Source organism: Chelonoidis abingdonii, chromosome 15, assembly GCF_003597395.2.
Source record: "Chelonoidis abingdonii isolate Lonesome George chromosome 15, CheloAbing_2.0, whole genome shotgun sequence".
Classification (NCBI taxonomy): domain Eukaryota; kingdom Metazoa; phylum Chordata; order Testudines; family Testudinidae; genus Chelonoidis; species Chelonoidis abingdonii.
In genome coordinates, this window is record NC_133783.1 from 49696479 (window position 1) to 49723879 (window position 27401).

Here is a 27401-nt window from a genome sequence, read left to right on the forward strand (position 1 = left end):
CCATCTCGTAAGCATTGAGGAGGGCAGCTGGTTATGTTTTGGGAGTGTTCTCTTATTTTTGTAAAAGGGGCAATGATCCTTTTTTTTTTTTTTTTTAATTAAACGATGCAAGAGTCAGGTTTTTTTTCTTCTTCCCCAAATGGGTTTAGGAGACCTAAGCATCCAAATTCCTTTATAATTCGGAATGAAGGAGGTGCCCACCTCCCCATGGTCCTTTTAAAAATCCCACGCTGTCTGTGTAGATTGGGGGTTGGGGGGTATCCCTGGGCACAGAGAATTAACCTAGGGCTGGGGTTGGAGGAAGGGGCTAGCTCTGGCCGGGCAGCTCCTTGAGAGGCGGCTTTCCCTCGTTTCAGCTGCTCTGGCCATTTCTATCCATGGTTCTGCGGTGAAAGGCAGCTCAAGAGCCCGGGCGGCGGCGACCACCCCCCAGCGGGACTAGATCTCAGCGGCCTGCGCTCGCCAGGAACGGGGAAAGGAAAGCGGCTGCCGGGAGTGTGCAGCAGCCGGAGCCTCCCCCCGGCAGGACCTTTTCCGCCGCGGCGCGGGGCGGCTGCTGCTCAGCCTCATGGATGTGAACTTGCAGTTCTGGAGCACGGAGGGCAGAGTATGGAGCGGGGCCGCAGGGTTCCAGGGGCAGCACAGCGAAGGGGCGTCTCCGGGAGCAGGAGATTGAGCGGATCGGGTCACGCCAGAGCCTGTGGCAGGGCGTGGGGTGGGAGTGCAGGGTCAGCCATGCGCCCTGTGGCCTGCGGGAAGGAGACTTTCCCCTGCGATTACCCTGGTCTGCTCCCTCCGCCGCTGAAGGTTGCAGGCCGCCCCAGACATACCCCCTCGCCCTAGGACAGGGGAAGTGGCCGCCCTGAAATGTGGGGGAAGGCTGGGTGCACATCCTTCCCTGCGCACCCTGATCTGCCTGTGCAACCAGCTGGTTTTACAGCTGTGCTTTAGGGTGACCAGCCCTCCCCATACATGTTAGGGGCTTTGTCTTATGTATGTAACTGTTGTACCCCATTTAAAAAGTGTCCCGGTTTTTCACACTTGCTATCTGGTCACCCTAGCTTTAGATTATGAGGTTCGTTGGTGGCTTTTGTCTCCTTTTTGGTTTATACAGCGCCCCTAACCCATGATGTCACTCCTCGGCGCACAGTGGAACTGCTAGAGATGCCGTACCTACTGCTTCCCAAATGAAGTGGGAAGGAACGTAACCATTGCCAAGTTATGGTGCATTTACCCCCAGGGCCTTAGCAAGCAGACTTGCTTTGTTGCAAGTTTTATGAGCTCAAAGGCAACCCCAGTTTGCTCATGGATAAAAGTTTTGCTCCCTATGGCTAAAACGAAAGGTGGCGCTTAGCTTTTGAATGTCATTCTGGCTGTTAGATTATAACAAAAAATAGGGGATTGCTATTGCTAGTGGAAATTAAACAAGAGTTGACGAAACAAAGAAGTAGACAGAGATTCTTGTTTTCTTTCTGCCAGCTACAGAAAAGAGTTAATTAAGCTGAACTGCAAAATATTTGTACAGTTTTCTTAATGTATATTTTTATTAGTCTTTTTTCCAAAGATTTCTTCACTGGACAGATATTTTAGACCCTACAGTCTTACTGAAATCTAATGTAAGTACTTTACCTCTTTATAAAACTACAGCACATGACTTGAATGTGTGGGTGACGTGAAGTGACAAGTGTAAGCACAGGCTATTCTGCACTAGACTCAAAGGATCCGCAGGAGCAAATCCCAACAGTGTTGACTCATCTCTTCCTTACTCTAACATAGATAAAATGCATTTCATAAGGTTTACTGTGATAAGCCCTTACACAGTAAGGTGTCCATGTTAGATCTTCAATGTCCCATAACAGTTATTGTAGGAAACTAGGAGTTTCTTTGCTGTCCAACATACTTCTATCCCCTCCTTAGTGTTGCAGCTGCACTGACGTTCAGGGTCTTGCATGGCAGCCATATAATCTGAAAAATTCCAATTAAAAATATACTATGTTGCACCTTCCTACAAATTCTGCCTTTAGTATTATCTGTTAGAGTCTACTTAGACTTTGGCAGTATAATATGGCAGTTCATGTTTCTGTGAAATTTACGAGGCCTGAATTTAGAGGCTGCAAAAATGAAGGAATACTAGCCCTGCCCCATGCCAGGAACAGTACAAGAAGGTCCAATACTTCATTTTAAACTTAATACTTCATTTTAAACTTATTAAAGTTAAGATGCTGGAGGATCTGATGATATAGTGACTTGTATTTCCTTGGCTAACTGATATATGTTATGTTTTCATTTAAAATTAGACATTCAGCTGCTTACAACTTCTGTGCAGCTCTGCAGTTCGTTTCCACTACAGGCCTGTCTAAGTTAGGGCAATCTCCTCCTCCTGCTCTTTGAGCTGTTCCACTGCCTGGAATCTCTGAAGTGCTGCCTGCTGCAGCCCTGCCCCTGACAGGCTTGTGAAGAGGTCTTTAGAGACCCCCCTATGGCTGTCCAACACAATGTCTGCAATGGGGGAATTCTTACCCAGTTGGTTTTTAGGCCCCAATCAGTGGGGCTAGTGGATGGTCAAGATGCTAAAGGAGCATTGGAGGAAGATCAGGCCAATGCAGAGAAACTAAGTGAATTCTTTGCAGAGAGCGTAAGGAAAGTTCCCAAACCTGAGCCATTATTTTTAGGTGTCAAATCTCAGGAATTGTCCCAGATTCAGGTGTTCATTAGAGGAGGTTTTTTAGGGAAAAAAATAAATTAAACAATAATAATCCGCAGGACCAAATGGTATTCACTCAAGAATTCTGAAAGAACTCCAAATGTGAAATTGCAGAACTATTAACTGCAGTATGTAACCTATAATTTAAATCAGCTTCTGTGCTAGATGACTGGAGGATAGCTAACGTGATGCCAATTTTTAAAAAAGCCTCCAGAGGTGTAGGGCCGGCTCCAGGTTTTTTTTCTGCCCCAAGCAAAAAAATAAAATAAAATAAATTAAAAAGGGGAGCCGGAGTGCTCTGCCAAAGCAAGCAAACAAGCAAACAAAAAGGCTGGAGTGCCACTGCTTGAAAAGTGCCGCCCCAAGCACATGCTTGGAACGTCGGTGCCTAGAGCTGGCCCAGCAGAGGTGATCCTGGCAAACACAGGCCAATAAGCCTAACTTCAGAACCAGGCAAATTGCCTGAAACTATAGTAAAGAACAGAATTATCAGATACATAGATGAACACGATTTGTTGGGGAGGAGTCAACTACGGCTTTTCTAAAGGGAAATCATGCCTCACCAATCTATTAGAATTCTTTGAGGAGATCAACAAACGTGGACAAGGGTGATTCATTGGATAGTGTACTTGGACTTTCAGAAAGCCTTTGACAAGTTCCCTCACTAATGGCTCTTTAGCAAAGTAAGCAGTCATGGGGTAAGAAGTAGAGGTTCTCACATGGATCAGTAATTGGTTAAAAGATAGGAAACAAAGGGTAGCAAAAATGGTCAGTTTTCAGAATGGAGAGAGGTAAATAGTGGTGTCCCTCAGTGATCACTGCTTGGACTACTGCTGTTCAACATATTCATAAATGAGCTGGGAAAAGGGGTAAACAGTGAGGTGGCAAAATTTGCAGACGATACAAAAGTACTCAAGCTAGTTAACTCTTTGCAGTCTGCTTTCGACTTACAAAAGGATCTCACAAAACTGGGTGAGTGGGCACCAAAATGGCAGATGAAATTAAATGTTGGTAAATGCAAAGTAATGCACATTAGAAAACATAATCACAACTATACATACAAAATGATGGGATCTAAATTAGCTGTTACCATTCAAGAAAGAGATCTTGGAGTCATTGTGGATAGTTCTCTGAAAACATCAGCCTAATCTGCAGCGCCAGTCAAAAAAGCTAACAATGTTAGGAATCATTAGGAGAGCAATAGATAATAAGACAGAAATTATCATAATGCCCCTATATAAAGCCATGATACACTCACATCTTGAATACTGCATGCAAATCTGGTTGTCCCATCTCAAAAAAGATAGAATAGAATTGGAAAAGATGCAGCGAAGGACAGCCAAATTGATTAGGGGACTGGAATAGCTTCCGTATAAGGACAGATTAAAAAAACTGGGACTTTTCAGCTTAGAAAAGAGAAGATTAAGAGGGGATGTGATAGACATTGATTAAATTCTTGACTGGTGTGCAGAAAGTGAATAAGTAATTGTTATTTACTCCTTCACATAACAAAAGAATTGGGGGTCACCAAATGAAATTAATAGGCAACAGATTTAAAACAAACAAAAGGAAGTACTTCTTCACATAATCCACAGTCAAAGTGTGGAATTCATTGCCAGGGAATGTTGTGACGGCCAAAACTATAACAGGGTTAAAAAAAGAGCTAAATAAGTTTATGAAGAATAGATCCATTAATGATTATTAGCCATGATGGTCAGGGATGCAACCTCATGCTCTGAGTGTCCCTAGCCTGTGTTTGCCAGAAACTGGGAGTGGACGACAGGGGGCTAGATCGTGCGATGATTGCCTGTTCTGTTGATTCTTTGAAGCACTTGACGTTGGCCACTGTTGGAACACAGGATACTGGGCTGGATGGACCATTACGGTCATTCTTATGTTGTTCTAATGTTAAGTTAAACATTCAACTGTAAGGAAAAGCTGTAAAGTCCAATACTTCATTTTAAACTTATTAAAGTTAAGATGCTGGAGGATCTGATGATATAGTGACTTGTATTTCCTTGGCTAACTGATATATGTTATGTTTTCATTTAAAATTAGACATTCAGCTGCTTGTGAGGGAAAACAAAACTACGTATCTGGTGTGCAAGTTACTCAAGCCAGCAAAAATGCAAGTGCGTAATTTTAACCGAGTAGTTCCATTGATTTCAGTGGGACTGTTCACACGCTTAAACTTAGGCACACGTGTAAGTGTTTGCAGGTTTGCCACCTAGAATAACGCACTGGACCTGATAACGCTATAGATGGAGGGGTTGACATAAATATGTGTGTGCACATAATCTTGAGGCCACTGAACTGGTGTAGTTCAGATCAGCGTGTATGTGTAAATGAACGTGATGGTCTGTCTAATTTTGTATTTGCCAGCACAGAAGGGCTGTTACAACAGAAGTTTTGAATGGAGGAGTAAGGATGGGAGGAATGTATTGGAAAAGAATGACTGATCTTTATTTCTGGTTTTGTTTTTTTAGGAAGAAATAGAAAAATCCAGATTACTCTTACAAACCAGTGCTCAGACTCTTCAAGAGCCTTTACGGGACAAAACGGTATCTAACACACATCCTCTAATAAACTGTTGTTATGTATATGTTTGTACATATCCCATCTGAAGTATTTGACTTTTCTTTTAGCAGCCTTATTTAGCTCTTGGAGTTTGAGGGTTTTGCCTGAGTGATGAATGAGAGTCCTTCTTTCTGGACTTCTAAAATGACCCTATTAGGAGCAGTTTATATATAAGAAGATTTTTAGGAATGTCACTTTGTGTGTCACTCTGAAGCCTAAAATGCTTGAGTTGGTGTGAAGCGCTAGAAACAGCTACAAGCATGGTTTAGAACTCTTTTTGTTCAGAACATCACCAGGTTCAATCATCGCCAGGAATTGCAAACTGTTGCACCCAATATTTAAGTTCTCAACAACTATTGGCGTTCTTACATGCATGACTGATACCTGACCACACAGATTTCAGCTACTAGTTGCTCTTACAGAAGAATCTTAGAGTTATGGATTGACTGGTCAACCACACACTTCATTTGGAACCAGAAGTACACAGTCAGGCAGCAGCAGAGACACCCTCCCTCCCCTCAAAAAAAGCAAATACAGTATTGTGTTAAATGTAAACTACTAAAAAAAGGAAAGGTTAAAAAAAAAAGATTTGACAAGGTAAAGAAACTTTCTGTGCTTGTTTCATTTAAATTAAGACGGTTAAAAGCAGCATTTTTCTTCTGCATAGTGAAGTTTCAAAGCTGTATTAAGTCAAGGTTCAGTTGTAAACTTTGAAAGTAAAACTATAACGTTTTGTTAAGAGTCATGAACACTTCAGCGTTGTGAACAACCTCCATTCCCAAGGTGTTCATAACTCTGAGGTTCTACTGTAATTAATTTGCTGGACCCTAATGATTTGTTTAAGAGTTGTACCTGAGTGTGTGTCTATTTGAGTACTTTATAGTATTGCTTATGGAAAATAGAGGCTACATACTTCATGAATGAAACAGCTGTCAGCACTGTATTATTAAAGGCAGGTGCTCAGAGAGTCTGAGATACACACGGGGCATACACACACAAAAAAAGCTTCAAAAAATCTGTGTTACCACCAAGATTTTCAGTCTCTTATAAGTTGCTAGAAGAATTCCTAGGGTGGCTGCTAACCTTAATTTTGGACTCCAGTTCCATCATCCAAGAAAGTGTCATTCATTTGTGCATCTTATTGCATCAGTTCTCTTAAAAACTGCCGGAGAATCATAGGAATCAGTCCTCTTGATAACTTAACACTTCTGCTCTCTCCCACAGCTCAGACATAGAGTCTGTAAATTCCTGTCTGATGTGAACTATGCAAAATCTTTTATTACATTTATTTTAAATCGTCAATGCTTCATCGTCGCATGGGCTGCAGATGAACTGCCACTATTCCAGCTTGGTCTGTCCATCAATTCTCATAAATTAAACAGTGGCAGGCTTGGTCAATACTTGGATGGAAAACCCCCACAGAGAATCTTTCTGCAGGAAGTACACCTCTACCTCAATATAACACGACCCGATATAACACGAATTCAGATATAACGCAGTAAAGTAGCGCTCCGGGGGGGCGGGACTGTGCATTCTGGTGGATCAAAGCAAGTTTGATATAACGCGGTAAGATTTTTTGGCTCCCGAGGACAGCATTATATCGAGGTAGAGGTGTAGTACTGAACTGGTGATTCATTAGGTGCGATTCTTTGATTCATCACTGAATCACATGTCCCAGCCTGGTGTTAGGTAGCGCTGTGTTGCTAGAGGTGCTGTCTTTGGGATGAGATGTAATTTGTAATTATTAAGACTTGTAATTATTAAGATTTTCCTGGCCCTTTTTTGGAAGAGCTGATGTGTTTAGACTTTATGCCAAATTAAGAGCTGGTTGCATTCTATCCTAAAATTCTGTTGCTATTTCAGCTGTATTTTTACTCGCTTTCTGACCTGATGGTTTTGTATGTTCTAATGCTGTTAGACAACAATACACAACAGGACAGAAAACAGATAAAATATTGTATTCAGTAGAAACTATGGGGGAATTTTAGGGAGAATATAATCAAACAGATGTTTGTGTGACATGCTATGTATAAATGTCAGTTGTCGTTACAGAAAGATTATGTAGAATAAACAAAGTTAAAATAAGATTTTAGCCATTAAACCTCTTCTGAAGTACCACTACTAATCTTACTTTCAAATCACGCTAGGTAAACGAAGCCTGGAAGCTAAGTCTGGTGAGTTTATAAAAGATGTTGGAATTTGCTTCTCATATTTTTCATTTAGGTGGAGAGAGAGATGTGCTAACTTTCTTTTCTTTTTCTTTAAGTCCTCTGTGCACCCTGGTACTGGCGAGATAATTCCCCGTGTGTTTAGACCACCAGGTCAGTTGCTGCAATAGAAGCTTGCTGCACATTTTTGACAGGTTTCCAATGACTGAAACTCTTGAGGGCCCTTCTAGTTACAGAAAAATGAGGCCACTGTTATTCATGTTGGTTATATTTACCTCAGTTGAAGACTATTCCCGTAATCCTTTAAAGAAAATTCATTTGTATACACCTTTCACGTAGTTCATCTGCTCTGAGCAGTGACTGCACTCCGACTCTCTAATGGGAAATATACAGATCAGTCACTCATGTTTGGCACCATATGAATAGTACCCAAATCTTTTAATGTTTATTATAGTGCACTGGGTTTTCCCTTAATCTGCACAGCTGTGATCTGACACAACCTGCTTTGCTCCAGACTGGTTGGAGTCTGTCTTGTGGGTAGAATCTGGTTGGGATCAGGAAATATTAAGCCAGGATTGTTCAGAGTCTGGGTGAGACACAGATTTACTTTCACAAAGGCTATGTATTTATTACCTAATGTAATCTCTCACTTTTCTTGTGCAAACCTTGTCACCACAGCTGGCTTTTGGGAGGGGTGAAATGAATTCCCTATGGAGCTCTGTTACGTAGCTTCCCATTAGCACTGTTGATGTGGACTGTTGCATTTTATGAGAGCAGTATCTTGGCGATGCTTCTTCCTTCTGGTTGGGGAATGAGAAACAAAGGTCAAACCCCAGTGCTTTCTTTTGGACTAGTCATACGTGTTTCCTCTCCCCTCATCCCCAAGCCAGCTACCTAGACCACAAGATGATTTACTAAAAAATGTTGTTTCTTCTTTTAGCTTTCCTGCCCTTAGCCACCCCACTGGTGAGTAATGATGGAAGACTGCAATGGGTCTATGTGTGTATTTATAATTATCTACATTTTCAGAAGTGGTGAGTCATTTTAGGCATCTCAATTTTTGGGTGCCAGTTGTCGAGTTGGATACCCAAAAATCGAGACACACCAAACCACTGGCTGCTTTGCTTTCCAAACAATCATGAACGTTGTTCACACATGAAAGTCAATCATTCAAATGTCATCTGTTGAAATTCATGAGCCAGTTAGAACAAGGCCTGACTTTCCTATATTTACCCAGAATTGGATTTAGAGAGAGACAGAAAGCCTCATACTCTGCTGCTTGGAACCAGAATATTATCTACTTCTAAATAAATTGCAGGGTGCCAGTGAAAATACACGAGTGGAAAATAATTCTTGTAATAATGCCCCAAAGTGTACGTACTTGGTATATATGTCACAATTTGGGGAGCTTTATTAGATAGGGCTAGATTAAACCTGGACATAAGCAAGTACCGCTCCTCATTGACAAGAGTTGTGTATTAAATCAAGTGTGTGTTGAATATCCCTCTCTGTGGATTTGAACTCCACTCATTTGATAACTGCTACATCTTGGTCAACATCATGGATTGAACTACGGATCTCCAGAATTAAAAACATGGCTCCTGACTGCTTGAGCCAAACTCTGTAGTTGAGATCTGTGACAGTCACAGACCCGTAGCCTGTGGATCAGGGACAAGTAATGCACACTGACCCCTGTGGTTACAGTTGCGCCACTTGAGGGCCCTTCTAGTTGAGCTGAATTTGGTCCATAAATCTCAATGTGTAGCAGCTGGAAAGTAAATCCTTAAGGATCAGGCCTGGGATCAAACGAGGCTTAGCATCTGTACCCTCCAACGAAGACTCAGTACCTGACTCTTGTTCTTTCTTGTGTCTCATATTTCTATGATCTGACTTCATTTGTTTCTCTTTGTATCTCACAGCTGTGAAGGTGTCTGTTATTCCTGGTGTAAGAGTGTGTCACCCAGCTAGTCTCATACCCACTGTTTGAATGACTGTATTTCTCTTTTCTATTAAATGGGAAAGTAAATGTGCGTCGAGATAGGGAAGGGATATATGGCTTGTTGGGCCACTAAGGGCAAATGAGGGGTCCACAGCAAGAAACTACTGGTGTCTTTGCACAGCAGCGCCCCTAATAAGCCCCTGTCTTCTCTGAGGCCTTTGCTGCTATTGTAAATAATAATTAATAATAAATCAGTCTCCTTCATACTTAAATCAGCCACTGCTGTCCATAGGTCCCTGGATTCACTGAGACTAACTTTCCCTTGGTGTTTTCCTTTTAGTTTTTTGCTAGTTTACTACCGCATGGAGGAGCAAAGCAAGCATTTATTTGGCAGGTAACAACCATTTTCATTCTACAGTTATAAGCCTGTTACCCAAGATCCAAAAATACACTGTTGTTTACATTCTCCTTTTCTGCAGTTCCTATTTCATACTTACACTGCTGGATTCACCATAGCAAATGGAAATGCTACAGCTAAAGCTGAAGTATGTGGGTTTTTTTAAATGATTATTATTTTTTAGTTGCATGAGCTAATGAAATTGAACTTTGAACATGAGCCAATGAAATTGAACTTACGTAGTATGTGTGTTCTGACTTTTAGGAAACTGCATTGCCACAAAAGCTACCACAAAAGCAACTCCTTATGTGTACAGGTGCCGTCTCTTATGCAGCATTTATGGGAGTACGTATTTGCATTATCTCAGTAATTACTTTCTGATACTCTGGCGTGGGGGACTGATAATGGGATTATCACAAGGCCTAGTACCTCCAAGTCAATTCTTCCAGAGCCCAAAGTCACCCTTGCTAGTCTCCTCCCAGTCCTGTTGGGTATAGAAGATTGCAACCTCTGTTGCTCTTGATCAGAAATGTGCTATTTACTCATCTTCCTCTAAGGTTAGAATTTAATGGCTTTTTTCTTGCCAATATTCTGTTTTTATCATTCTCTATCTCTGTTAGTCTAGAAAATAGAGAAGAAACCACAGAATGAACACTGGTTCTACAAAACACAAACTAATTTGGCAGGTCATGGTGAATTATTGCTAGTTAGGTTCTAGATCCAAGTTTTTAGCTCACACCTTCCTTTATAACTGACTAAATTTAAATGCCCCAAGCCATGATAAAGTTTTGGATTTGAAGCTATGAACTTTGAGAATGTTCAGTTTGGGAGTTTTGGCCTCAGTGTATCATCAGATTCAAGGTTTTAGATTTGTGAGGATTTCAGACTCCAGTTCAATCACCACTAAATTCAAGAACACAACAAGTATATCTAAGATTTATTGAATTACACTATAATAGGCAAAACTTCATGTTTGCATGGTGATATGTATTGCTAAGAAAACTTAAATGGTTTTTAGTTCATTTTCTACACCTAGATACTCAGTGTCTGGGTGCTTCATAAATATCTAGACAGATTGATCATGTATTTTTATTCCCACTCATAAGCTCTTTTAGTATCTGTTAATTTCATAGTTGACATTTTTACAGCACATGTGCTGATACTGAGTAGTATAGACTACTGCCCAGAAGGTAATTATTAAATACCATTTTTCTTTGATAAAGGTTTCATTTTCCCTTTTTTCTGTAAAATGTGTAATCACAAAAAAACCCGGTTATTAGAGAAAATTTCTTCTCCTTTAAATTGTTAAACCAGATTTCTTTTTTTAACAGTCTAGTTTTATCAAAAGCATTTGAAATACAAAGTCACAGGTTGTTTTCTTTTTCCAGTCTGTGGCCCAAATTTCATTATTGGTTTAATTATTAACAGAAGATGTGTTTCTTCCAAATTTCTTAGGCAGTTCCTCACTATATCGGGTCACAAAGTAGACTGAGTGGTCCTATGCAAGTGTTCTTCAGAAAAATTTTACCCATTCCACTTCTTGGTGAGTAAAAGTAAATTGAAAACAAATAGCTGTGGATTTTGTTCTTGTATCTGTTATGGCCCATGTGCTGCCATCAATCTGCCTTTAGAATGTCTATATCTTTACATAGAACCAAACCAGGATATAACCCTTAGTCTTCACCTGCCGCCTTCGCTGGGTACTTTATTTTCTGCATGAAAGTTATATCTGGCTATTTTGCATTCTCTGTTTAAAGGTCAGTGCTATGAACTATCGTAAAATCTAGGGCATTCTCCTTACTTCCATATACAGGACATGCAACCATATCTCTTGAGGAAATAAATTCCTATGCATGGATATGTCACCATTTTTCTCCAATGTGCGACCTCTGTGTCAGTGAAGACATTATCTTTGTAGCCACTGTTGTGGAAAAAGTGAGACTCGTTACAGCAGGTTCTTGTCAACTTTGTATGGCTATCAGGCTAAATTTGTCACTGGCTTAACTCCATTGAAGTCGGTGAAATTTCACCAGGGATGAACTTGGACTGTAATTTAATGGCTGAAAGTTGCGTTCATTACTGGCATGTTGTTTCCCACCGCTATTAAAAGGAAGTGGCAACCTTTTTAAACTGAAATTTATAAGGTACATAAATGTCATCCTGTCTGTTACATGGAATGTAACAGGGCATGTGGCTTCCCGAATGTGTTCTTCAGATCTGCATAGAAGCCCACTTTTGATGGAATAGAAATGAAAATACTGAGACTCTGGATCTCCTGAGTTCTACGTCAAGTGCTGACACTGACTCTCCTCCCTTGGACTGGTCACTTAGACCTGTGTCTCCTCATCTGAAAACTTACTTAATGATAGGAATGTTGAAGGTAATTGGTGACTATTGATCTTAGTATTTGAAACAAATTGTGCTGACAACTTTATTGAACAGCTCTTCAAAAAGTTAATGAAAAGATAAACCTAACATTTCAAAAGGGGCTAACTCCCTAACTCTTCCCTGGTACTTTTGGCCCATGCTGCTGTTCACAGTTCTTCAGTCACTTTCAGAGTTGAGAGCTTATTTTTGGTTATAGTTTTATTATGACAGCTGAGGCAGGAAACCCATTGGACTCTCAACTCCTCTTACTCCGTATCCCCTTGTGTCATTAGCCTAAGATCACAAAACTTTTTTCAGTGATTGACACTACACTGGATATTTTAAGACAATGGACTGCTAAGTCCAGAAGGGAAATGAAATATTCTTGTTGTGTACCAGGTGAATGGGGTTGCTCTGAATTAAAGCATCGAGGAATATTATTTGAGGTATGCAGCTGGGAAGCGAAGTACATAATTGAGTTCTGTGGATCTTATCACTGAGCAGTGTGCAGCTTAGTGCAGAGGGCAGCGGACTGAGACTTGGGATACTTAGGTTCAATTCCTATCAAGTATGACTTGTGGAGTTCATCCCAGAATATCACTGGAATTTTAAAATGTGCATTAATTATAAATGACCTAATAATAATGAATTGGTAAAATCTAATTGGGGCAAAACAACTTTAAAAAACAAACAAACAAACAAACCCAAAACCTTTTTACTTTTACAGTCTACCTGAGTGCATTTACTGTGATGATTGTCCGAGGAACTGAGCGTGAGAATGGAATCGAAGTTATGGACAAGAATGGCAAGGTCATAGGAGTGTCACAAAAAGCTGGGAATAAGGTAGGCAAATCAAGATATGTTCATGCTGGTTTGTTTTCCCTCCCAACAAAAAGCTGGACTTAATATTGAGAATAGAGTGAATTAACTGTACTGGAGCCAGGAACTTCTGTGTTTTAATCTAAGCTTATCCACCAATTTGATCTATGGACTTGGACAAATTCCTTTAAACCAGGTTGGGCCATGGCTTTGTGCAGGTTTGCAGGGGATAGAGGCCCCCTTGATCCCAATGCATCTGGTGCAATGGCCAGCCTCAGTGGCACAAGCAAAGGCATTTCTTCCTTCTTTCTAGTGGTGCAAACCACCACAAAAGAAGAGAGAAGGCTGCTTGTGGATTGAGGATGCAGGGGGAAATGGGTCACTTTGAGTCGATGAGAGCAGATGAAGCTCAGTACCTTTAAAAGGCTACTTTTGTAAGGCTGAACTTTTTTAAAATAATTTCCATGTCAGATGAGCTATATAGTGCATCAGTGGGACCCTCCCCTTTTTGAGATAACACAGAATCCACAGCTGGTATACTCACCTCTTGAAAGAGTTTAGTTTCCATTTTAGAAAGAAATCCTACCAAAAATTTTGAACCTTCACTTAACTGTTGCACAAAACCCTAGCGTGGTATAGCACCTAAGAAAATGGGGGGACTAACTATGGTAATACAAATAATAAGATACCAAGACTAAAAGCAAAGCTGCATGAGCGTCAGGGAGCTCTAACTTGAATCACATTTTTCTTAGGCAGTACAAGACACAGCTTTATCAAGAGCAGCCTTGTTTGGGACAGCAGGAATTATTTCGGATTCTCTTCTCTACTTCGTGAAACGGTAAGAGGTTCTACTACTGGGGGGTGTGGGTGTTAAGTTCTGGGGTGCAGCGCAGACCAGTGAGAGGTTGTGTCACCGCTTGCCCTGCAACCTGGGGCGCCTCACAATGCTTTGCTGCTGCAGCTCCCAACCTGGGGCACTCACATCCAGGCTACAGGTCACAGGAGTCTGTCTATAGCTGTAGCGCTGGTCTAACAGTTCTGACCCCAGTAGCCTGTCCACAACACATCATTCACGGTCTGGCTTCCACCAGCCTTGGTCACTATTTGCAGCATGACCCCAGCAAACTCCCAGTCCCAGATTTTCCCCCAAACATGTGTTCTGTACTGTCTAGCCCTTTCATGTATAGTTCAGATATTAAAGGTCCGTTGCCTCTGTAAAGGGTCAATATTCAACAGTTTGCTGCTTTTAACTGGAGTCACAAAACAGATCAGTTTAAACACAACACTGGATTGGTTTAGATTAATAATAAAACAGTTTTATTAACAAAAGGAAGTAGAATTTTAAGTGAATTCAAGTATACGGTATTAAAGTCAGAAATGGTTACAAGAGAAATAAAGATAAAATGCTTTCTAGTAGCTAAAACTTGACAAGCTAGACTTGGCTCCAGGTAAAATCCTTAGCACGTGTTTCCAGCAATATGGCCGACCAAATTATCAGGTCAGGCTCTCTTTTCCCCCTCCCCTTCACCAAAGTCCAAGGGATGGTTCCTTTGTCTTCTTAAGTGAAAAGAATAGAGATCCCTTGGGGTTTTCTGCCTCTTTCTTTTATAGTCCAGTTAACCTTTGAAGTGGATTCTTCTGAGGGTTGCCCCTCAAAGCAAAGTTTATTCAAAAAGTAAAGACGCCAACATGGAGTCTGGTGGTGAAAGAGGCTCCGTGCTCTTTCTTCTGACCTGTGGTTGCTGAAATGCAAATTTGGTTTGTCTGTTGCCATCTCCTCTCTTTCCTGTCTCAAGGATCCTGTTTACTACTTATATGTAAATTGAAGTAAACACACATTTCTTTGTCCAAGATACTTCTTCCTGAGCGGGGCTGTGTGGTTTTGACAATGTTCTAAAGACATTATACAGGGAGATTTCGTAATTTTACATATAACGTTGCTACTTACATTTAACCATGATATTATTGACCAGTAAGTTGTTAGTTTTCAAATGATACCTCACAAGACACATTTTTGTACAAAGATTATTACAATAGGATGTGAATACCTACGTGCTTTCAGTCACAGTGGAGAGGGCATTAGAATCCTTATTGACTATTCTGACTTCATTGCTTGCTTCTATTTTTCTGCTTAAGTTCTATTTGTATTGCTACAGTGTAGGCTTACAGTATAGACTATGCCAAGGAAAGAATTTAAGTGAAGCGAGAAGCTATACCAGAAGGTTCCTTGGGTGGGGTTCCTACACGCTAATGTAACATAATTAATAAAAACATCCTGCTGTTTAATAACTGTGCACAATGTGAAAGTATCATGCTTCCAAGAACTGGCTAAACAGAACAGCAACAGACAAAATGATCCAAGAAAAAAATTTGAATTAAAGGACTGAGGCATTTCAAACCCATAATGATACCTCCTGTTTTCCCTTTAAGTGTTGTTGCTTATGTCCCAATCCTGCGTTGTCATCCATATGTGGACAGTAATGCAGGATCTGGGCTCAAAATAATAGTAAAGAAGACCACGCACATGGTTAGGGAGCGAGGGAATAGCAAGAACCTAAGTTATAAAGAAAACACCAGCAAGGAATGTAAAATTATTTTCACTTACTACAGCACGATAGCTTTAATTTTCCCCAGTAAAATAGTATTTAATGTCCTTTGTTTCACTAGAGATTCTGGTGTGACAGTTAAGCATGTCAGGTCTGCCTTGAACAATAATTTATCTTCCCAACTCTTTTGACAGCACAAACTTTTTACTCAGAAATCCACATGCTTTGACCCCACTGAGAGTGCTTATGACTGTTTCAACATTGGGTGCATTGCTACCAGTTTCATTCAGTGTATTCCCGCAGTTGGGAGAGGTATGTCATTTTATCCAAACTGTGTTCTTCCTGTTCTCTAGATAACTTTTTAGGATTGATTGCTATGTGGAACATCTGCCATGTGTCTACTGCCAACACTTTAAGATGAGATAGCAATAATCAGCAGGATTAAAATTACTAAAAGTGAATCAGTGGTTTTAAATTATGATGCTGCTTGTGAGATTCCATGGGGCACAGACTCGGTGTACAATTAATTTGTGTTGAGAGTAGTTACCATATGTACCTCATTCAAATTAATCGTCTCAGTGCACCATGGTAAGCTAAAGCAAACAATGAAGCTGCGCTCCTGGAGTTCGCTGTGATTGGGGGAAAAAAACCTAGGAGGGGAGTTTTGGTTTTTCCAGTCCTGGAGTTGGCAAGGGTCCTCTTGAGAGGTTTTACGTATCATGATGGTCCTTTTTTCCTCAAACTGAATGCCGGTATATCAAACAAGCAAACCAAAGGGTGGGTTACATTCTCTTCCTTAGAACTCCCTGAGTTTCTCCTGTTCCAAACAAAGAGAGAGGTTTAAATCAGTACCTCATTCTCCTCCCAGCATGCCTTCCCAGATTCTTAACTAGTCCCAGCAACCTTGGAAACTAGACGTCCAGCAGGGGGATTTCAGTCGAGTACCTTGGAACTCCAGTACCTTGGAACTCCAGTCTTAAGCCCTAAACAAAGAGAGGAGTCTGGGATTCCTTCCAAGATCATTTTCTCTCCCTCAGCAACCCTATTTGAGGAACGTTTCCAGAAAACCCTAACATGGGTTGATATGGATCCAGGAAGAGTCCCTTACTAATGTTAAAGGTCTAGTGTACCCTGTTACATCTTTTACAGTGACATAGATAGACTAGACTTGATGGAATTTCTGAAGTCATATGATGAAAGTACAAGTGGCTTGTTCCTTTTTCTTCTTTATGATTTGCTCACCACATAGAGGAAGTTTTCACTTACAGTATAAGAGCCACCCAAAGTATATCAAATGGCAACTACCTGATTCTCAAAGTTGGAGATTATACTGTGGTCTAGATCAGGGGTGGGCAAACTTTTTGGCCCGAGGACCATATCTGGATGGGGAAATTGTTTGCAGGGCCATGAATGTAGGGCTGGAGCAGGGGGTTGGGGTGCAGGAGAGAGTGTGGGGTGTGTGAGGGGGTGCGGTGTGCAGGAAGGGGCTCAGGGCAAGGGGTTGGGGCAGAGAAGGGGAGCGGGGTGCACAAGGGGGCTCAGGGCAGGGGATTGGTGTGCATGAGGGGTGTGGGGTGTGTCAGGGAGTTGGGGTGCAGGCAGAGGGCTCAGGGCAGGGAGTTGGGGTGCAGGAGGAGTGCGGGGTGTGTCAGGGAGTTTGGGTGCACACAGGGGACTCAGGGCAGGGAGCTGGGGTGCAGGAGGGGTTTGGGCTCCAGCCCGGCGCTGCTTACCTGGAGTGGCTCCAGGGTGGCAGCAGCGTGCATCAGGGCCAGGGCAAGCTCCCTGCCTGCCTGTCCTGACCCTGTCCCCGCACCGCTCCAGGAAGTGGCTGGCACCGCACCACATCCCTGCAGCCCCTAGGGGGTGGGGGAGCAGAGAGCTTTGCGCACTGCCCTTGCCTGTGGGTACCTCCCCCGAAGCTCCCATTGGCCACGCTTCCCTGTTTCCAGCCAATGGGAGCTTCGGGGGAGGTACCTACAGGCAAGGGCAGCGCGCGATGCTCTCTGCCCCTGCTCCCCTACGGGTTGCAGGAACATGGTGCCAGCTGCTTCCTGGAGTGGCATGGGGTACGTGGTGCCACAGGAGTGGCAATCTCGCAGGCCGGATCCAAAGCCCTGAGGGGCTGGATTCGGCCCACGGGCCATAGTTTGCCCACCCCTGGTCTAGATAATGCATTTCTTTAAATGTGGGGAAGATAACTAAAAAAAAAATAGCAACCAAAAACTACACCTCGTTCAGTTTTGTTTTTAATTACACTTTATTACATGTTTTAAGTTATGTAAAGTTTGGTGTAGATATAGCTTTGACTTCTATGTGTTAGGACCCAAAGTAACACTAGTGACATAAGTCTAATCCTTTTCTTTATATTCCAGATAAAACGAGATGACCTTGAAAAAGAGATTTTGTCATCCACGGAAGAAACTGAGCTTTTTTACAACAGGGGAGTTTAGGAAATGGCTTTAACTTTTAAGTATGCTTTTGATCAAACTGAATTTGTACGTCCATACAAGGCTTCAAACCTAAATCAGTGTGTCAATGTGTCTAGGGTATTTTTGAATAATGAAGTCATGGGGCGGGGGGGAATGCTTTAGACTGGGCTTGGAACAGTACATTTTTAAATGGACAGACTAATCTAAACCATATGCAAGATCCCCCCATACAATCCTGTGTGTGAAAATAGCTTAATAATGCCTATACTTTACATGTGATTAACTCTAGAAAGAGAAAAATACTGTGTAACTGTACCCATCAGAAACATCCAGCATTCTGTACTTTCTCCCAAGGCAATGTGGTTGATTTCCTACTTATTAAAACCTATAACTACATATTACTTAAAAGGCTTTATTTTCCCATTGTTCCCTCTTTTGAAATGCGACACAGGGAAGATGACTTCAGTTGGGGGAAGGATGGTGTTTTCCCTGCTTACAAAGCTTTTAATGCAGCTTCACACTTATTAGTGACTGAAGTAGCAATGACGTATTAATATTTTCATCTGGGGAGCTGACTTTGAGCCCAGGATATAAGGTGAGAACAAGATTATCCCCACAAAAAGTAGAAGTCAATAGACTTGATCAAGGGATAAAAAATAAGTGACGTATGGGAGTCAAGCTGGGTTTACTGGTTAATGAAATGATTTTAAAACAGTACAACGCTGATGATAACACAACTTTGCTTAAACTTAATTGGGAAGATGTTCAGGTAGAGGGTGTCCAGAAACAAACTACAGAACCAACCTCAGGGACTTCCCCTGAAATTCACTCTTCAGATGAAAGTTTTGAGGCCTGATTCAAAAGCCACTGAAATCAAAGGGAGTCTTTTCCCTTGACTTCCATGTGCTTTGGGTCAGACCTGAAGAAGACAGCAGCTGTGGTTTTCTGATCCTATGGTCAGAGGGGTTAGAAATAAATCGTTGCTGCTACAGAGCGACTGTATTCATCCAAATTAGCTTGCATGTGAAAACCGCTCCAGGGAAGAGAATGAAGGCACATTTCCTGCATTGTTATTGCTTCAAGCAACTTCAGCGTGTGTATCTACAGTAGGGAGAAAAGGTGACAATGCGAACAGCTCCTCTAAGACTGTGGAGGCGTTTCTATGGCCTGGTCTTCACTGAGGGGGTCGATGGAAGATACGCAACTTCAGCTACAGGAATAATGTAGCTGAAGTCGACGTATCTTATTTCGACTTACATCCTGTCCTCACGGCACGGGGTCGACGACTGAAGAGCCTGTTTCCCAGGCAGATGTAACCTTTTTGTTAAGCTAATCTGTATAAGGCATGTTTTCTAATAATTCTCATGGCTCTTCCCTGAACCCTTTCCAGTTTATGAATATCTTTCCTAAATTGTGGGCACCAAAACTGGACACAGCATTTCAGCCACCAATGCCAAATGCAGAGGTAAAACAACCTCTCTACTCCTATTTGAGATTCCCGTTTATGCATCCCCAGGATTACACTAGCTCTTTTGGCTGCAGTGTCACACTGGAAGCTCATTTTCAGCTGATTATCCCTCACATCCTCAAATCTTTTTCAGAGTCACTGAGTTCCCCACCCGGTAAGTATGATCTTCATTCTTTGTTCCTAGATGTATACATTTACATTTAGCTGTATTAAAGCACAGTTTGCTTGTGCCCAATTTTCCCAGTGATCTAGATATTGCGAATCCGTGACCTGTCCTCTTCACCATTCACCACTTCCCCAATTTTTGTGTCATCTGCAAACTTTATCAGTGATGATTTTGTTTTCTTCCAGATTATTGATCAAAATGTTGAATAGCAAAGGGCCAAGAATCAATCCCTGCAGGACCCCACTGGAAACACACCCACACAAAGATGAAGACAACACATCAATTTAGTTACTCATGGCGATTCTAAACAGACTAAAATCCTCTGGCATCACACATTAATATGTTACAGTCCGTAGTAATTTAAGCTAAATGATACAATTGCAGCTCCATGTGTGGAAAGTTATTCTCATAATATTAGCAGAGCTGGAAGAACTATCTATTATTTAAGTTGCCCAATACATCGCAAACCCTGTTTTCAGTTGCCTATAACTGTGCCAAACTTTAATCATGCAGGCTAAAATCTTCCGTGCCAGGTGTTGCATCAGACTATTGGAAAATTTTGGCCAAAACAACTAAGCCATTGCCAAGAACGGAAAAATTGATTGACTTGCAATGTTAAAAAATTCTGGCAACCTTTTCTTTGAAAAGCTAATGCCCCCATGCAAGGACTAGAAATTTGGCAGGGGATGCCATTTGTGTCCAGGATGTGTCCTTTTGCCATCTCCATAAAAATCTCCCTAAATTTGGCCAACTTATGTCTTTGGAAAATTGCATTTGTACACGCTCACTAGAGACTTACATTTTAGCCACAAAAATTCCCTGAAGATTCTGTCCCTCCTGGGCATGCTCCAGGTTGGGGCTAAGCAGGACTTAGCCAACAAATGCAGCTCTAGGCTGCTATGACATATGTTGAGTCTCAAGACCTCAACAACCAGGGACACTTTCTCTGCTATGTTCTCAGTGGCCCGCTGGGGGACCCAGACAGCATGGGAGGGCAGAAAGGTTCCTGATTCATGTGCAGAGGGGGGTCAAGAAATGGACCTGCTTTTGTTGGGTAGGGGTTTGGGAACTGGAGGTTGGTGGGGGAGAGGTAAATTGAGACCAAGAGTTGTGGTGGGAGACTGGGATTGGTAGGCAAAGTAACTGGGAGCAGAAGTGACTGTGACAAACTTGGCAAGAAGTCTAGGACTGGGAGGAGAGGGATTGTGACAAGCTAGCATTCTAAGCCAATTAATGTGTGAATAAACGGGGAAACTGGGAGCCAGGTGGTGAGGGGAGGAGACTGAAATCAGATGATCAGTCAGGGAGACGAGACAGAGTGAGAACCAGTGAAGTGATGGAAGAAGGTGATAAGGAGGGGGATAGATCTGATGAGGAGCTGAGGTGGAAGTGGAAAAACTGGGACCCGCTGGGTAGAGACTGGAACAAGACAAGGGACAAGGGAGAGACACATTGGACAAAGAGCTGGCGAGGAGATTGGGAGTCAAAGGGAGCAGGCAACATGGACAGGTCTGACTGGAGACCACAGTGAGGGGGTAGGGGACAGGCTGGCCAATGAAACTAGTATGGGGCAGGGTGGGGACTGAGAATCCAGAAGCTTGAGGCTAGAACTTACTGGGCAAGGAGACTGTGATGAGAAGCCTAAACAGTGGAGATGGGCTGGATAGATGAGGAGAATGTGACAGGAAAGAGGAGCTGGGGTGGGGAAAAAACACAGGACTGGTATGGGTGGGACAGAAGGCATTGTGCTTGAGAAGAAATGAGCAGAAGCATCTGGGTCCACTGGGGGACACTTTCCTCCGGAGCCTGGATTGGAATCCAAGATTCCCGAGTCTCATCATTCGTTTGCGATCAGCAAATATCTGTGAAATCCACTAGCAGAAGTGTCACATCCCTGCTCTTATGCTGGTCTGAATGCATGACGACAACCTACTACTGCTATCCTTTACTTTGTTAGCTCAAATGGCAGAGGTCTGTGTGATGAATCTAAAGGTTCCAACCCTGCTGATGAACTATATGAATGTCAATATGATGCCAGAGGATGGAAATTGTTTTTTTAGGTTGGTTTTTGTAAAAGCCTATGAAATTATACACACAAACATTTAAAGAACATTAACGTTGCAAAGTCAAACACTCAAAAGTTAAAAAATACCAGTATAAAGCCCCCTTGGGCATATGCATCATGAGACACTCACATTACATGATCCCAAACTATTTACCCCCTTCTTCACACAGGATGAACCTGCTCTGGAGATGGAACAGGGTTTGTGTAGTGAAGGAGATTTTTGTCTGTAGGATACCAGGTTGGAAGGTATGTAGGGGATAAGGCAGAAGATGGCAGAGGGTTACAGGAAGACAAAAGGATGGTTTCAGGGTTAAGGCAGCTGAATGCTCTCCTGGAGAGCTGGAGTCTATCCCTGCCTCTGCCAGAGTTCCTAGGTGATGCTATTCAAGTCACTCACAAACGTTTCTCAGGTATTCACTAATTGAGCATTCTTCATTTTCTGGGTGTCCAACTTGATAGCCTGGATTCTGATTTACAGAAGTGCTGAGTGCTCACAGCTGCAGCTGAAACCAAAGGGAACTGTACTTTGAACCTATGAAGTGTTATTTAATATTAAGTACTCCGAAAAACCAAGCATCTCCCATTAGGCATCCAAAATTAGTGGATATTTTGACCTTACTCTTTCTGTTCCTCAGCTCCCCATCTTTAAAACGGGGAAAATGCCCCCTCTCCTGAGATGGGTGTGGTGAAAAGAAATTAATATTTGTAAAGCACTCAAATATTATATTGTTTGGCACCACAGAAAAGCCCATGAGGAAATTAATTCTTTAGAGCAGAGTTTGAATAGTGTGCAGTAAATAAGGCATAGGGCCACAAATTGAACAGTGAGGAGGAAATAAAATATTCAATAGCTGCTTCTTAAGTTCTATGCATTGAATGAGGCAAGGGTCCTGTGGAAAAAATAGCACGTCTTGTAAAGACAGTATTATGCATACAAAGAAGGGGGCATTATGCACAGGCAACCTTAAATGACATTTCCTAACTTTGGAGTGCTTGACTTGGCAACTTTAATAATGTTTTTAATACAGTTTTTTGTATAGGTAATTAAACAAACTGTCCCGGCCTGCCAATTTGTTACGGGACGCGTCTGCAGGTTCGGCCAATCACAGCTCCCAGTGGCTGCGGTTCACTGCTCCAGGCCAATGGGAGCTGCTGGAAGTGGCGCAGGCCGAGGGACGTACTGGCCGCCACTTACAGTAGCTCCCATTGGCCTGAAAGCAGTGAACCGTGGCCACTGGCAGCCACAATCGGCCAAACCTGCGGACGTGGCAGGTAAACAAACTGTCCCAGCCCGCAGGGACTTTCCCTGCATAAGCAGCAGAAAAAGTTTGGGAACCACTGCACTATGGAAATCAGAACTAACCTGGAGTCTCATACTGTCACTTCTCAGCACAGAACCTCGCTTGCTTAACAAAGGGTTGTTGATTTTACCAGTTACACTGAAACTCTCCTTTTATCCCTTGTGAAATCTGTACATGTCAAAAAAACATTACGAAGAAAGATACTGCTCTAGCGGAACAGAGTTCACTGACTTCTGGAGATAGAAAGAATAAGTTAAGTTTCAACAAGGACATTACCATCTGTCCCTTTGAAAGTTAGCAAAACAAACCGGTTATGATCTACATCGGTTCTGTTTTGTTATGTATGTATATGCGAACAGGGGCTGCTAACAGGGAGTTTTGCAAGGGAGTTCTCCAGGTGAAGGAGGAGCAAATACAGCATCTGTGGGGTAAGTGACTGTCTGCAGTGTGTGTGTGTGTGTGTCAGTTGTTTCCTCGCGCATCTTCAGGTTTGTCCGATCGTGCTGCTCCCACTGGCCGTGGTTGCCCACTCCAGGGCCAGTGGGACTGCAGGAAGGCGCTAGGCACATCCTCGGCCTGTGCACTTCCTGCACCCCCCATTGGCCTGGGCAGCGAACCGTGGCCATTGGGAGCCGCGATCGCAACCTGAGGACGCAGCGGTAAACAAACTGGCCCAGACTGGCTTTGAGAAACACTGGAGATGATGATACAGACATGATGTATATATATTTCTCTACTCCCCAGAGGCAATGGACAATGGGAAAATTGCATTAAAAAATTGGTCAACTCTTGTTCAGTCTGCTGAAGATCAGAAAAATCAGATAGTCAAGTAATTAGTTAGTTCTCTTATGTTTAAATTTCTCCTTTCATTAACATTTTATTTAAAAAAGAAAGAAATACCATAATGAAAGTTCAGGCCCTTGCTTCCCCCAAAGTCTATTGATCTGTTGCAATCTCTAGTTTATACATACCCTATACACTGAAATTTTAAAATAGTTCGCTGTCAGGACTGGTTATAATAGTGTATGTAAATAAGTAACTAAAACAGCTGAGGCACTTCATGTTGTTGAAAAAATTCCAGGCATTCCTTTGAATATATTTCACTTATAGTTAAAATAAATGATTTTACAAGTATGAGATTTTATAATCTGTTATTTGCTCACTTGTACTATAACTTCTGGAAAAATTCATAGTCAACATTTAAACCCTGAATATGCTTCTTCAATAGCTAGGGCGTCAAAACTGTTTTTTCCATTCCCCACACCAGTTAGAGTCTGTTAGCTATTACACAATTGCAGCGGTAATAATTTGAAATAAAGGTGTTAGACCCTGTGAAATGCTGAGAACTCCCAGCTATCCCTAATTAAATGTTCACATCTCACACGATCAGATGAAAGAATATTCCAAAATTCCTTTTTCGTTAAGTGGTATATTGATGCGTTCTGACTGTATCTATATACAGAGGTGTTAATAAGTTAATAATTTCCTAGTATTCTATTCGTGCTTGCTTATTTATCTATTCTTATTTAGGATATTTCACTGAAGACAAAGAAATTTGACTAATCGGCTCATTTATCTGAAGTTTCTGATGATGGTGAGAAACGGACACTTAACCTTTGAAGCCCTAAAACAAAAGCGATATCCACCAGCTACAGAAAACTTCCTTTATCATCTAGCAGCTGCTGAACAAATGTAAGACTGCTGACTTTCTGATATACTTCACTGTTTGTGGACCAATATGAAACTATATCTTTGCCATAAAACTGTGACTATCTGCTATTATATAAAAACTAAAGGAGCAAAGAAAATGTAAATTTTAATGATGTAATGCAAATATAGACATACGACCCAGACATGCGGCTACACATTAGGACATATTTCTAGTCTTTTTTTTACTTTTCCTTGTACCTGACTTATACACAAGGCATCTCCAAAACACAGCCTGAGTTGGGCACTGATTTGTGTTTTGTGCCTTTGAAATCTTCCCCCTTACTCGTAACATTATAGAACTGGACATTGGTATAAAAACAATTGAAATCAGACACACTGAAAGTAACACTGGAAAATGTTAGACGCAGTAAAACTATACTGTTTGTCTTGTTGCATAGCCGTAAAGTAACAGGTTTCATAAGCAGTCTGAAACTAACTTTGCTTGTAAATCTTCTGGGAAGAACTTGAATTCTTTAAGGAACCTACTTTTGAGCCAAGCATCCAATGTTTCTGCAGAAATGTCCATGAAACCAGTCAAAAGGTTCTGCAGTAGCATCTTTGTTATATGAAAAATCAACTTTTTTTCCTGGCCTTTGCACAGATGATTAGCATGTGGTTTTACATAGAGATTTTATACTTAGATAAAAATTTAGTAATCCATATTTATACTATTAAAAATTGAATGTTTGGTACTTGAAGCTGTAAGAACTCACAATTAACTATGTACAAACAATATAATTGAGAGATTTTTGTTTATGTATTGTAAAAACGGAAGCTCATTTAGAATATGGATAAGGAATTAGGTATCTATCTAACTATAAAAAATAACTATTCAGTTAGTCTGAGAAAACTACTGCTACAATCCCCTATTTTCAGGGTGTAAATCCTACTTCAGATATTTACTCGAGACAGGAAAGTTTGCAGTTAGTTTAGACACAGAAGCATTTTTAAATGAATGGCATATTGACTGTGTTTGAATATCAGTGCTCTCTGACTTTTTTCCATTTGTATAACCTAAAGAGTTTTTTAATAGTCCTGATAAGTTAAAGATCATATAGAAAGAACACAAGTTTGGACCTGAGCTTATATCCATTGAAGTTAGTCTCTCCATTAGTTCAACATGTTTTGGATCAGGTCTGAGCATCTCTATAACTACAGGTTAGAGTGAAAATTTCTTCCATGGATTCTTCGAAAAGCAGCTTTATTAAAATAACAGTAGTTGAATAACATATATGTTTAGGATAACCTCACAAAAAAGCAGAGTTCTCATTTGCCACAAATATTTGATATTTGTTTTCATTCAGTCGGAGCTCTTAGTTGCAAATTTCCTTATTGTTTGTCTCAGACCTTTCATTCTAATGTTTTTGTATGAAACAAATGAAACTTAATTTTGCACTTCAGAATTATATACAGTAGCAAATTATGCCTATAAAAATTATGATTTTTTTTCTGAGCCCTTGCCCCTGTGTATTTCATGTAAATTGTGCTTGATAGTCATGTCTATCAAGTCACAGACTCAGCTCTTAATTACAAATAATAATAGAATATTTAGTAACTAACTTAAAACACTTGCAGTATTGCAAACAGCTTAATATTTCAACAACAGTGTCTATTTAAAAGAATTGTGTTGCCTTTTATTTATATTGACTGTACAGCAAGGTGGCATAAGCAAACTCTATAATAGATAGGAGACAGACTTTCAATGGAAGGTTGCAAAATGAGGTTTAATCCCTCGCAGCCCCGGTGATAAACTTATTCTGTGAGGAGAAATTGGGCCATTTGCACTTGTATGAAATAGTGCATCACCTACATTACCACAACCTTGATCATAGACTCTAGGCTGGAAGGAACCTCGAGAGGTCATCGAGTCCAGTCCCCGCCCTCATGCACACGACCAAATACTGTCTAGACCATCCCTGATAGACATTTATCTAACCTATCTTAAATATCTCCAGAGATGGAGATTCACAACCTCCCTAGGCAAGTTATTCCAGTGTCCAACCACCCTGACAATTAGGAACTTTTTCCTAATGTCAACCTAAATCTCCCTTGCTGCAGTTTAAGCCCATTGCTTCTTGTCTATCATTAGAGGCTAAGGTGAACAAGTTTTTCTCCTCCTCCTGATGACACCCTTTTAGTACCTGAAAACTGCTATCACGTCCCCTCTCAGTCTTCTCTTCTCCAAACTAAATAAACCATTCTTTCAGCCTTCTTCATAGGTCATGTTCTCAAGACCTTTAATCATTCTTGTTGCTCTTCTCTGGACCCTCTCCAATTTCTCCACATCTTTCTTGAAATGCAGTGCCCAGACCTGGACACAGTACTCCAGTTGAGGCCTACCAGCGCAGAGTAGAGTGGAAGAATGACTTCTCATGTCTTGTTTACAACACACCTGTTAACGCATCCCAGAATCAAGTTTGCTTTCTTGCAACAGTATCACACTGTCACTCATATTTAGCTTGTGGTCCACTATGACCCTAGATTCTTTCTGCCATATTCCTTCCTAGACAGTCTCTTCCATTCTGTATGTGTGAAATTATTGTTCCTTCCTAAGTGGAGCACTTTGCATTTGTCTTGTTGAACTCATCCTATTTACCTCAGACATTTCTCCAATTTGTCCACATTTTGAATTTTGACCCTGTCCCTCAAAAGCAGTTGCAGCCCTCCCAGTTTGGTATCGTCCGCAAACTTAATAAGCGTACTTTCTATGCCAACATCTAAGTTGTTGATGAAGATATTGAA

The 27401-nt window shown here is 41.4% G+C and overlaps 1 protein-coding gene across 1 annotated transcript; it reads left to right on the forward strand.

The window, feature by feature from the left end:
• The first annotated feature begins 310 nt into the window (after nucleotides 1-310).
• SFXN4 (sideroflexin 4) lies at nucleotides 311-18345 on the forward strand. Its single transcript, XM_032780771.2, has 14 exons — nucleotides 311-607; nucleotides 1551-1616; nucleotides 5191-5265; nucleotides 7429-7455; nucleotides 7548-7602; nucleotides 8390-8415; nucleotides 9729-9782; nucleotides 9868-9933; nucleotides 10050-10130; nucleotides 11241-11328; nucleotides 12880-12995; nucleotides 13724-13809; nucleotides 15712-15829; nucleotides 17893-18345. Exons 1-14 carry the CDS (start codon nucleotides 569-571, stop codon nucleotides 17968-17970), a joined length of 975 nt encoding a protein of 324 aa, XP_032636662.1. The 5' UTR covers nucleotides 311-568; the 3' UTR covers nucleotides 17971-18345.
• Nucleotides 18346-27401: the final 9056 nt, after the last annotated feature.